The sequence below is a fragment of the Myodes glareolus genome, chromosome 2 (assembly GCF_982192425.1).
Source record: "Myodes glareolus chromosome 2, mMyoGla1.1, whole genome shotgun sequence".
Lineage (NCBI taxonomy): Eukaryota > Metazoa > Chordata > Mammalia > Rodentia > Cricetidae > Myodes > Myodes glareolus.
In genome coordinates this window covers 53,135,254-53,147,677 of record NC_142027.1, presented here as the reverse complement: position 1 = coordinate 53,147,677, position 12,424 = coordinate 53,135,254, and the positions used below count along the sequence as shown (strand labels likewise).

Here is a 12,424-nt window from a genome sequence, read left to right as displayed (position 1 = left end):
ATCCTTCTCAGATGTGTGCAAGGGAAATATCATTGATTGTGATACAATGAGATCTGACCTTTAAATGTCAACACCGTACAGGATCTGGCCATCCCTTCTGTATCTTCCTCCTGCCTATCAGAGAATTGAGGGAAGTGGTTTAAAAAGTGTCTAAATTGGGAAGGGGTGGGGGTCAGAGGAACACCTCAGTAGAGTCTCCATCTTTCCCTTGTATAACCAGAGAAGGCAGAAGGAAGTGTTCATCTGGCCTTGGGCGTCTAAATCTGTAGGCAGAGGCTGCTCGTTAGTTCCAAGCCTTCCAGACCTGGAATAATCGTATAGAAACTACATACAGTTACAACACTATTTGACCAATAGCTTAGGCTTCTTATTAACTAACTCTTACATTTTAAATTAACCTTTTTCTTATTATTTTATATTTTACCATGAGGTGTCTGTCTCCTTCGGCAGCTACATGGCATCTCCCTGACTCCGCCTTCTTTTCTCCTCTATCTCTGCTTGGAATTCCCACCTTGCTCTATTCTGCACTGCCATAGGCCCAAAGCAGCTTCTTTATGAACCAATGGTAATAAAACATATTCACAACATACAGAGGGGAATCCTACATCACATGAGGCTGAGGCGTTTATTACTTATGGGAAGTTTCTCATCAGCTGCAGCTGTGGATGTGGAACCCCTGGTCCTAGATCTCGAAAACCTGAAACATCTGCACTATGTCAGTATTCTTCAGGGCACTGAGAAGCTTCCGATGGACCTTCTCTGTGGTCAGAACTCTGTTGTCAGCTGCTGCAAAGAGGTCCCCTGCCTCATGCTTGGGCAAGTTAGTCAAACAATACATTTTCTTGGCATTGTTCTTATTTCAGTACTCTTCGTCCAATGCTGTTTCTGGTAGTTTCTTGTAACTTCCCATTTTCTCTTTGCGCGTTTATGTTATACATTACATTTGTTCTTAGAATGCTTCTTACATCTCTATCAGTTGCTTATAATACATTGTAATCCTTTATACAATTAAGGTTTAAATTCCAGTATACCAAAAAGAAAGCTGGGAGCCTTTGAAGAGTCCGTTTTGACCATAGGATCTTTCTTCTTGCACGTTTCCCTGCATGTCTGCCCTGACTGTGACACCACAGTCAATCTAAGCTGGATCTGCAGCTGCCTGAGGACTCTGCTTCCAATTCAACCAACCAACAGTGTAGTCCCACAGAGCAAAGCTTCCGACAGATAGAGACCTCAAAGCAGAGTTGGACTGAGAACCATGTGTGCTTCCAGACAAATTAATGTGTGGCCACCCATGCACATGGTCATTTTCAAAGCTTCCTTTGTTTTATGAGAAATGGAGATGTGAAATCATTGAAAACTCTCCCCCGGGTCTCCCCTCTGAAGTTCTCTCCTCAGCTCCACAGACCTCTAGGATGTCCTCCCTAACCCTGGCTCCCAGCATCCTCCGCTTCACCTCTCTGCTTTTGTCCCCTTCTTATCAAAGTGGATGAAGTTTTCCTAGTCCTCTTTCTCCCTCCACACGTGCTTATCTGCCCCCATGCTGGAGTTGGGTATTTTAGCTGTACATAGCAAATAGAAGATACCAGAGTTACCGAGAATCTTTGGCTTGTTTTATTATCTATATTATCTTTTCTTTATCACATATTTATATTCAAGACTAGGGGTTTTCTATGAGTCAACTTTCCTCCTAAAAGTCTCATAAAATAGTGCTTTTTGTTTTGTCTTACCACTGTGCCCCATTTCATAAGGAGTCACTAGTGAAACCCTGCACTAACCAGCCCTAGATTTACTTCAGTACCCTGGCCTCTTCTGTTGCTGCTTCACTGGTGTGCCTCTCCATGTGGCTGGACCTAGAAACCCCCAAACCTTACAGAGCTGGCATCTTTCACGAGTCAGGAAGATGCTGGAAAATGAAGTGATATAGCGAGAGTCTCCAGAGGAAGTCAGGGTCTCACACACTAGGGAGTCCAGCTGGTGCCCTCCGGAGGGTCTGAGATGCATCTTTGTCCTTGTTAGCACTTTAGTCTGAGAGTACAGGCACATGCTGAAAAGTGAGCACTTCCCAAATGGTTCTTCAAACAGAAGCTTAGCCTTGCTCACTAACTCCATACTGAGACATATTTGTTTAGTCATTTGTAAAACAGTAGTGTGTCCTTCAGACCTTAGAAAAATATTCAGAGCTTTAAATCAAAGGATCTTGCATAGAAACATTGAGGCCAGGAGCACAGGGCTGAGAACTGAACTTAGGACCTCATGCGTGCGAAGAGAACACTCTGCTAAGTCTACATCCCCAACCCTGAGTGGGGACATATGCTTAATACTTAAACTTCAATACCTGAACCCCCTCTTATGTCTTGCAGTTCTGGGGCTCAAACTCACAACCTTGTACCTGCTAAGGCAAGTGCTTTATCACTGAACCATTCTAGCCCCCTTAGATTTTAGAAACTGATTCTTACTAATAGCCTAGAGGCGCCTTGAATCTCAGACCCTCCTTCCTCAGCCTCCTGAATGCTTAGATCACAAGCACTTCCATCGCTCCCATCATGAGATATTTTTAATGGAAATTCTACATGGACACTGTCTTCCAGTCTCTGTTTAAATCAAGCATGAGCTCCAAGCAACCAAGCCATCAACCCTGAAACTTGGCATTAGAACACCCACCTGAGCTAGTGTGCAGCTGAATCTTCCCTTTTCTGGTTCCAGTTCCAGTTCCAGTTAGGGTCTGTTCTTTTCTTCTTTAAGAGATAGAAGCAAACTACTTGTCAGTCTTTGGCTTAGAACCTAACGGCTTGTCTCTGCACAGTATGACACTGCTGTGTCTCTTGCTGTATACACACAGCATCATAAAGCCCAACTTTGTCTTCATGGTTACCCAGAAGCCAATGACTGGCCATCAGTATCATGTGGCTGATGTAGCTTAGCTAAGATAAAGTATGAGCAAGACTATTGGTCTTCTGTGTTTGGGCATTTTTAATATTTCTTAATTTTGTTGGTTTGGGACAGAAAAAGGTCCCTGTGGCTAAAATCTTATTAATTTTCCCAGGACATATAACTTGTATGTTCCACATTAATTTTACAAAAAAAAATCTGACATTCAGTGTAATTTTTGCATTATCTTCTCCAGTTGAAAGTTAGCTGTAACCAGTGGGCTTTTTGTATGGTTTGACATGGAGTTTTGTTCAAGCTTCTAACATTACTGTGGCCTCATATGACAAAGTATAGATTAATAGTTGAAGGAAGAACATCCAGACCACACACCACACAAAGTAGCATTCAGACTGAGGTAATAGCCGAGCCCTAACCGAGTACTGCAACTGGACCAGTTCATCTTACTTGCAATAGAAATGACATGCTTCCATTCTATTCTGGCTTTATGTTTATTGTCCTGACCAAAAACAAGTTAGGGGAGGCAAGGCTTTATTCCCCTCCCTCATTTAGGCGAAATCAAGGCAGGAAATCAAGCAGCTGGTCACATCCCATCCACAGTCAGGAGCAGAGAGAGCAAATGGAAGCTAGCTTCCTTGCTTTCACTACTTAGCTAGCTTTTTCTATTCTTACACAAGCCAGAAGGTCAGTCCTTGAAATAATGCCACACAGTAGGCTGAGTCAATTGACAAGGAAGAGAAACGTTCACAGACTCATCTATAAGCCAGTGTGATCTAGACAATACCTCAACTAGGACTCCCTTCATGAGCAATTCTAGTTTGTATTAAGTTGATGGTTAAAAGTAACCACAAATTTCAATAAGAATGCAGCTTTTACATGGAATTTAATGACTCAAAAAAGAACTTAACTAAGATTAGTTTTGAAATAATGCTTGTATATCTTTCTTTTGTTGGTGTTAGTAAAATTACTTCCACGAAAAGGGATTTTATTTTAAGTCTTTCAACATATCTTCCTAACTCAAAGCGAGGTGGTTTCTCCCTCTTTGCATGGGAATTGGTTTTGTATCTCTGTCCTTTCAGGATTGATCAATCTGAGTGTCCATTCACAGACATATATGCAGATATGGAGGTGACAGGCTGTTAGATATCAACTGACATATCAATATGGAAATGCAGCACTACAAAAATCTGATTAAAAAATAAGATTTTTTAAATTTGTTTTCCCATAGAATCACTTGAGGCTATCTAATTCCTTCCAGGTAGAAGCAGAAATTTCAAGAACATCTCTGGGGCTCTCAATAGCCTGCTTTCACACTAGGTAGTCAGTGTTTATTGACGACTGTTGACGTAAGAGCAGATTGGAGATCACTAATAAGTTTAGTGCCAATTTGGGCTCAGATCATGTAATACTGTAATCTAAAGTGATTATATTTAATGCTGAGTTTTGTATATAATAAAAAACACATCACTTATACTTGACTTCCTCCCTCCCAGCTTGAAATATTAACCATTTAGAAGCTTGGCAGTTCTCCAACTATAAATATTTGCTGGAATCTCAAAGATTTGGTTCCAAATATAATTGGCAGAGAGAAAGCAGTAAATAATGAGTAATGATGAATTTGAGCTGATTTTGTTGTCAGGGACCCCTCTCGGTGCTCACTTAGTCTTTGTAACAAACTAATGAGTGTTACTAATGTCATTCCCATTTCACAGATGAGGAAACTAAGGCACAACATTCCTGCCACATAGCAAATAAGCAACAGAGCCAGAATGACAAACTCAGGCATCATGTTACCATGTGGTTACTCTACATTACACTTACTCAGAGCTATGGCTGTTTTTCAAATTAATTTTATCATCCATCGCTTGTAAATATCTATGGTCTAAATTAACAGTTTATAAGGGTCTTTGAAGTTGAATAGACATAAAAATGACTTATTCTTAAGAAAGATACCTGGGAATACTTGAAAAAATTGAAGATAATAGATTTAAATGGTTCCCTATTATTATTCTGGGACAAAGGATGGGGACATTATTTTCCATATGAGGTCATCTGAAGGACAACCAGTGGGAAAGAGTTTCTGAAGGAACTGAGGGGCAATCCCAATAAGAATACAACCAAGGTGCTATCCAGACAAGCCAGGGTTTCAGTCTAGGGCAGTATTCCTCAGGATGCTCACAATAACCTCCCCACAGTTGGTCTTTTTTAATATTTCTTTCTGTTCTGAACATGTAATTTTCAATACTAAAGATCTGAAGAGATGGCTCAATGATTGAGAGCTTAGACTGCTCTTGCAGAGGACCAAAATTCAATTCCTCGCACCCAGATTGGCATCTCACAACCTCCTGTAACTCCAACTCGGGGGCATCCAATGTTCCATTCTGCTCTCCTTGAATACTGTCCACACATGGCCTACAGACACATAAGCACAAATAAATAAAAGTAAAATAGGTTTTTAAATTTAAAAAGTTAAGATTAGTGCATATCTGGTTGTGAGCTACACATATGGCTGTTGCTTTGAAATCGTGTAAATTCTTGTTGTTGTTGTTGACTGTTCTCGCTCCCTCTAAAAACCAGTTTTTGTGATGTTGGGACCTTGAGGCACTATCTCCAAGAAGAATGGAGAAATCAGGCCAGGGGAGGTGGGGCCAGTGAACCACCTGGAGGGCCTACTGAGCTTCAGAATTAGAGGTTCCCAAAGGCAGAGTTGTGCCTATGGCAGATGCGAGCAGAGAGGTTCCTAAATATATGAGGTCAGGAGTTCTTCACTGTGGCATCACCATCCTTCTCTCCCTGCTGTGGCCCAGAGGTGTGAGTGTTGTAGGAGAGAGACTGTTTGTTCGTCCTGGCCACCCGGCTAGCTTAGCCCCGAAATAACCACACAGAAACTGTAGTAATTAAAACACTGCTTGGCCACTTGCTCTAGCCTCTTATTTGCTAACTCTCACATCCTGATTTAACCCATTTCTATTAATCTTTATATCGTCATGTGGCAGTGGCTTACTGGGAAAGATTCAGCATGTCTGACTCTGGCGGTTCCATGGCGTATATCTGACTTTGCTTTCTTCCTCTCAGAATTCCGTTCCATCTTCTCCACCTACCTAATTTATGCCCTATTAGGCCAAGGCAGTTTCTTTACTCATTAACCAATGAAAGCAACACATAGACAGAAGAACTTCCTACACCGTGTGAGGATGAAATTCATCATCCTCACAGCTTCCTCTTCCTCTTCCTCCGTTCTTGCTTCTGTGTCTATAAGGAATGCCACTTTGTTTTGAAGTGCCACTGTGGTACAATGAGATGTCTCATGGCAGACTGTGTTGTCTGGATTATTTTTTTGTTATTTAGAAATTGGGTTCTCAGGAAATTCACTTTAAATTTCTTTTAACTGAGCTCAGAAAATGACTACTCCTCCAATCTATGAGGACTAGGTAATGGCAGTGTTTTAACTAAACGCTGCTGCATGCTCACCTGAGCTCTTGAATCCCCAGGAAACAACCAGCAGAAAGGAGGGAGCAGAGATTTGTGTTTCAGATAAGGAGCACACTGGTTGTCCCCAGAACTCACATGGCCAGCTCATTTTCTTCTTCCTAGCCTTTTAGATGATCCTGTCCAACAATGATGTCCAAGAGGAAGTAACCATAAGTCCGAAGAAAGACATGACCAGCCTTTCCCCCATTTCATCCTCTCTTCCTCCATAATTTGGCTGGTCCACTGTCTCTGTTCTGGACTCACACAGGCTTAATCAATCTTAAACCATCTATCCATTCACCCCTAGAAAGCACAATAGTGAATGCAAGGCCTCCTGATATCCTTTCCTCCCCTAAGAAGCTATAACTATTCAGTTGGTCAAAGGGGAGCCTATGGAGGTTAAAAGATGATGTCTGCTTCCTCGGAACTGGAGCTGCAGGTGGTTGTGAGCCACCATGTGAGTGCTGGGAACTGAACTCTGACTCTCTGCAAGAGCAGAAAGAGCGCTTCCTAACTGAGTAATCTCTCCAGCCCGACCTCTTTCCTCTGTAAGGGCTAAAATTAGTCCTGGGAGGACAGACCATGAAGGAGGGACTCATATATCCACAGTTCTTGCTATGCATATGTAGTCCAGGAAGCATGAAACTCATGGCATCCTCCTGCCTCTGCCTCCTGGGTACTGGGATTACAGGTGTGAGTTCTACGGGTCCAGCTTCCTGGGGAAGGCGCCACCTGGTGGTCTAAACACACAATGGATGACTTATTTCTAAAGCCTACTGTTGATGTCACCCTCAGGAAGTACTTGTTAGCTCCCCCCATCCCCCCACCTCCCCATCCCCTACAAAGTACTCTGGAACTTCTACCGATAAAAAATCGAGTCACAGGGACTTGGCGTTTGGGACTGGATTTAAAGTCTTTCCTCCTCCTCATCCCGTCCCCTTTACCCAACCAGATATCAGAACTTAACACTGTTTTCACTTTTATTTTATCCACTCTATGTTAACAAAACTTTTCTGTGGGTGGGGAACATAAGTAAAAAGGGCAAAAAAAAAATCGAAAAGACGTCTTATTGGATGATGATTGCTTTTGACTTCTGTGGGCGTGGGGAAGACAATCCCTGTGGAGCGCGCTGGGCCGTCTACACCAATGTCACACCCTGCAGACAACAGGTGGGGTGGGAGACTGGGCACTGGATGGTTGGGAGATTGAAGGAAGAGAAAGAGTCGAAGGAAGACTGACCTGCTCGCTCTCACTCCTGTGGGGTGGGCTTCTCTTTCTTCGGTGGAGTGGACTGGGAATGGTGTGTGTCCTGTGCAATCAGAATGGCCCCTTGGGTCCCGTGGCTGTCACATTTCTGCACAGCTCTCAGCTGAGGAAAACACTGGAGGTTGTTAGCACATCTCCCTGTGGAGCTAAAACTGGGCCCAGCACCAGCAAGCGCACTCCAGAGGAGATGTGCCTGTCCTCCATGCTTGGCTAACAGCTATTCCCTGGTGCCCAGGCAAGAATTAAGTTGACTGTGTGCCTTGCACTCTGTTACATGCTGTGTCCCAAACAGCTGGCTCATTAATGCAATTGAGAAGGAAGACAGAACTAGCTGTTCACCATTATATCTAAGGGATTTGTAATAAATCTCTCGATAAGGAGGTATAAAACTTCCCTGTTTCTGTACAGCCAAAGGAAGCAGAGCATTAAGCACAACTGAGTGAGCCTCATTAGCTACAGGATCCAATGCAGAAGGCCCAGGGGGACCCGCCCCACATTTCTGTTAGTAATAGCTTCTCTTTTGCCTGAAATATGCTGGTAATTTTCTCACTTGTGAAATTCGGTTCATCGAAAGGTTAACAAATATACTGTTCCTTAATATTTAACTGAGTCTCTTCCATGCTCTGGATGCTACGGACAAATAAAGCACCATTTCTGTCCTGTTTTTCTTTTGTTCACTCTTACTCCTGAGAAAATGGCATAACACCCGTAGAGGATAATTCCCAAAAGAAGAAAATACTGTGACCAAGTGTTTCTTGTTATTTTGTTATATGCGTGTATGTGTGTACATATGCATGTGTGAAACAGTTGCTTTAGAATTCAGTCCAATGGAGAGCTGCTGACAATGCAGTAGTATGAATAAAGCATCCAGGTGTGATAGTGAAGGACCAGGTTATCATAGTTAGAGTCAGGGCCTGCGGCCAGGTGCCACAGGATTGCAGGGCCTTGCTGGTCCCCAGCCTAGGTTCCAGGTTCAGTGGAAGTCTGTGTGCTAATAAGCAAATCTCTCCCTCCCAGCACACACACATGCATACATGCTTTGTATTTTTAGGTGATGTGTTCTGTTTTTATGCCCTAGTCCTGGTGCCTTCTGGTTAAACACAAGGGCTAGTGAGTGCAATTACTTTTAAGGTTACTTTGTTTTGAAATTAAGATAAATTGGAATAAATTAAGTTTTTAAGGAAAGTCAGATTGTAGAAGATCAAAATTACAGTTCCAGCCGTGCACAAATCAGTGTGAGATGAAGTACACCTTCTTTTTACATAATAGCATTGTATAGTCAAAGATATGCACACATTGCTTACAGATATATTCCTTTATATTGTATGTACTGTATTTTAAATAAGGAAGGGAGAGCCTATTTTACTAGGTCCATTAAAATATTTCAGGTTATTATACCAAACAATAATGCATTGTGTATTTGAGAAAGGTCCTAGAGATTTTCTGTTTTGGTGAACTCCGTTGTGTATTCATTGCTCACGGTACCATTCTACACAGGCATTTTCATACAAGTATATTTCGTACACTGAGCACACACTCTCTGCCTCCTTATCCCCCTTTCTCTGCCCTCCCTCACATTAGTCTATTTTGTCCTCCGATTCAGTTTTGCTTCTACTCTCATGTCCTGTATGGGCATTTCATGTGTTGAATTAAAATCTAGGAACCACAAACGAGAAAGAACGTGCTGAATGTGTTTTGGAGATTGGCTTAATTCTTTTCCTGTGAATATCTCTCGCGGGACTTGTTTTCCTGCAGACGACATAAGTTCATTCTTCTTTACGGCTGGAAGGTGGCATGTTCACCACAGGTCATCTCACCATCCCTCTGCTGCTGGGCACCTAGATCGGCTTCACGATGGTTGTGTACAGTGCTGCAATGAACACTGTGACGTGTTTCTGTCGTGTGTTGTCTTAAGGACCTTTGGGTAAATATGGTGGCACTGGGTTGTATGGTAGATGTGTTTTGAGTTTTTTCGAGGAACCTCTTTCTGAGTTCCGTTGTGGCTGTACCATACATTGTGCAATAAAGGCTCATAAAGTTCCATTATGTCTTTATACTATCTAGCCTCTGTTGCTGTTTTCTTAGTGGCTGCCATTCAGACTGGAATGTGATGGAATCGCGATGTATTTCTAACTTGCTTTTTTCTGATGGCTAGTGAGCTTAAACGGTTTTCTGCTTATTGTCCATTTTCATTTCATCACTTGAGAGCTATCTGTCATCTCGTTATTCTGCCAATCCGTGAGCATGAAAGGGCATTCTGTCATCCAGTATTTTGTTCAGTTTCTCAGCGTTTTATATTTTTCAGTGTGAGATCCCTTACTTCCTTCAAAAAGTTTACTTTAAGGGTGCTTGTGTCCTTGTTTGTTTTGAGGCTACAGTAAATAGTCTTTTTTTCCCCCTATTTCTTTCTCAAGGTATTTTTAGTGGCATTAATATTATCTGTTAATACTATATACTGCCATTCTGCTGAGAAAAACTCTACCAGTCTAAGAATTTTCTGGCGGAACCATTAGGGTGTTTTAGGAGCAAAATGACATCATCTTCAAATAAGGTTGTTTTGGCTTTTCCCTTTCATATTTATATACCTTTTAGTTCCTTCTTAGTTACAGTGGGCCAGCTAAGACTTCACAATAAGAGCTGCTCTCCGTTTGGCGTAGTGGTAGCTGTGGGTTGCTGTAGACAGCCTTAACTGTGCTGAAACATGTTTTTCTAGTCCTGGTTTTTCCAGACTTTTATTATGATGGCATCGGGATCATGTTATTCGTTACTGATATGCCTGCCTCAACATTCCTGAACTCAGCACAGTGCTTGTATACCCTTCCACATTTCAACGGAATGAATACCAGGGTCAAACATCCTATGAGAGACACTTAAGCCTCCTCCTGTTCACATCTATTGTGATAGCCTCTGGCTGCCATCTTTGTTCCTTCCAAAGGTTTGAGTTTATTTCCTGCAGAGTAGCTTCCCTGAAATGAAATTACTAGATCAAAATGCAATGAATATTTTAAAGCTCTGATTTCTAAGCATATTTCTAAAGAGCTTTCTAAAAAGTTATTAATTTACCTTACACTAGCAATATGTGAGAATTATGGTATTACCCTAGGCTTAACGAGCTGCTAATAAGACCGCATTACTTTCATTTTTGTTTATTTCATTCCCAGCAGGCCAGAAAGTTTCTGCAAGTGCTTATTTATAATGTATTTGCGCTCTTGTTTCTTATCTGTTGTCGTCTTATCAGCTAAATAGTCTCAACTCTGGTTTTCTCCCTTTATTGCTTTATTCAGGCTCCCATGATTCATTCAGTTACTGGGTAGATGAAAAGTCCCCCGTGGGGCCTGACCAAACCCAAGCTGTCAAGCGCCTCGCCCGGATCTCCTTGGTAAAGAAGCTAATGAAGAAATGGTCTGTAACTCAGAACCTGACCTTCCGGGAGCAACTGGAGGCTGGGATCCGCTACTTTGACCTGCGTGTGTCCTCCAAGCCAGGGGACACTGACCAGGAGATCTACTTCATCCATGGGCTCTTTGGCATCAAGGTTTGGGATGGACTGATGGAGATTGATGCGTTCCTCACTCAGCACCCTCAAGAGATCATCTTCCTGGATTTCAACCACTTCTATGCCATGGATGAGGCCCACCACAAATGCCTGGTTCTGCGGATCCAGGAGGCCTTTGGGAGCAAGCTGTGCCCAGCCTGCAGTGTGGAGAGCATGACCCTGCAAAGCCTGTGGGAGAAGAAGTGCCAGGTAAGGGCGGAGGAGTCATGTGCTTCTGAGAGCAAGAACTTAACTCTTTGCTCTCCTTAGGTTGTCACCTGCAAAATCATTCAACCCAAGGCTTAGGGGCTGGAAGAATAGATTGGTGGAAGTATTGAGCATGTGTAGAATAACACCTGGATTCTGAGATAGCTACAAGAGATTTAGGGGGCCTGGTGGAAATGGAATGAATGTTTGATGTCTTTGTTACTTCTTCATTGCTGTGATAAAACACCATGGCCAAGGCAACTGATGGAAGAAAGCATCTAATTTGGCTCATGGATTCAAAGGGTTAGGGTCAATGACAGCAAAGCAGAGCAACAGCTGAGAGCTCACATCTTGATCCACCATCATGAGACAGAGAGAGAAAGCACAGAGAATGGTACACATCTTCTGAAACCTGAAAGCCAAACTTTAGTGAACACTTCTGCCAACAAGTACACACACCCTAATCTGTCCCAAAGAGTTCCACCAACTGAGGACCAAGAATGCAAATATAGGAGTCTACATTGGTCATTCTTATTTTGACTACCACATCCCCCTCTCTGGTCCTAATAGACTTGTAGCCACATCATAATACAAAATGCATTTGATCCAAATTCAAAAGCCCCGTAGTCTTTCACAGTCTCAACTCTGTTTAAAAGTCTGAAGTCTCTTCTGCGACACAAGGCAATGTCTTAACTATAGCCCCAGTAAAAATCAAAAATACAAGGCAAATTACATGCTTTCCACATGCAACAGCACAGAACCTACAAGAAGTATTCTCAAAGGGAGGAAAGGAGGCAGGCGTAGTGAAGAAATACTGAACTAAAGCAAGGCTAAAACCCAGCATAAAAAACCACCGACTCCTGCAGCTCCATGTATGTCCAATGTCAAGGGACCTACATGGTTCTCCCCTTCCGGCTTCACTGCTTGCAGAATACTTGTCTCTCTTGAGCTGGTTCCACTGCCTGTATGCAGTTTTCTTTGACAGACTTCCCATGATTCTGGCACCTCTAACACGTTTGTGTCTCTAACACAATCCCGGCTCCATTTCCACAGCTTTGA

The 12,424-nt window shown here is 42.6% G+C and overlaps 1 protein-coding gene across 1 annotated transcript in view; it reads left to right on the top strand.

The window, feature by feature from the left end:
• Plcxd2 (phosphatidylinositol specific phospholipase C X domain containing 2) overlaps positions 1–12,424 on the top strand; it is a 65,059-nt gene that overhangs the window by 22,383 nt on the left and 30,252 nt on the right. The window contains exon 2 of the mRNA XM_048454346.3: positions 10,908–11,368. Within this exon, the coding sequence (XP_048310303.2) occupies positions 10,908–11,368 (461 nt within the window). The remainder of the gene's footprint in view (positions 1–10,907; positions 11,369–12,424) is intronic.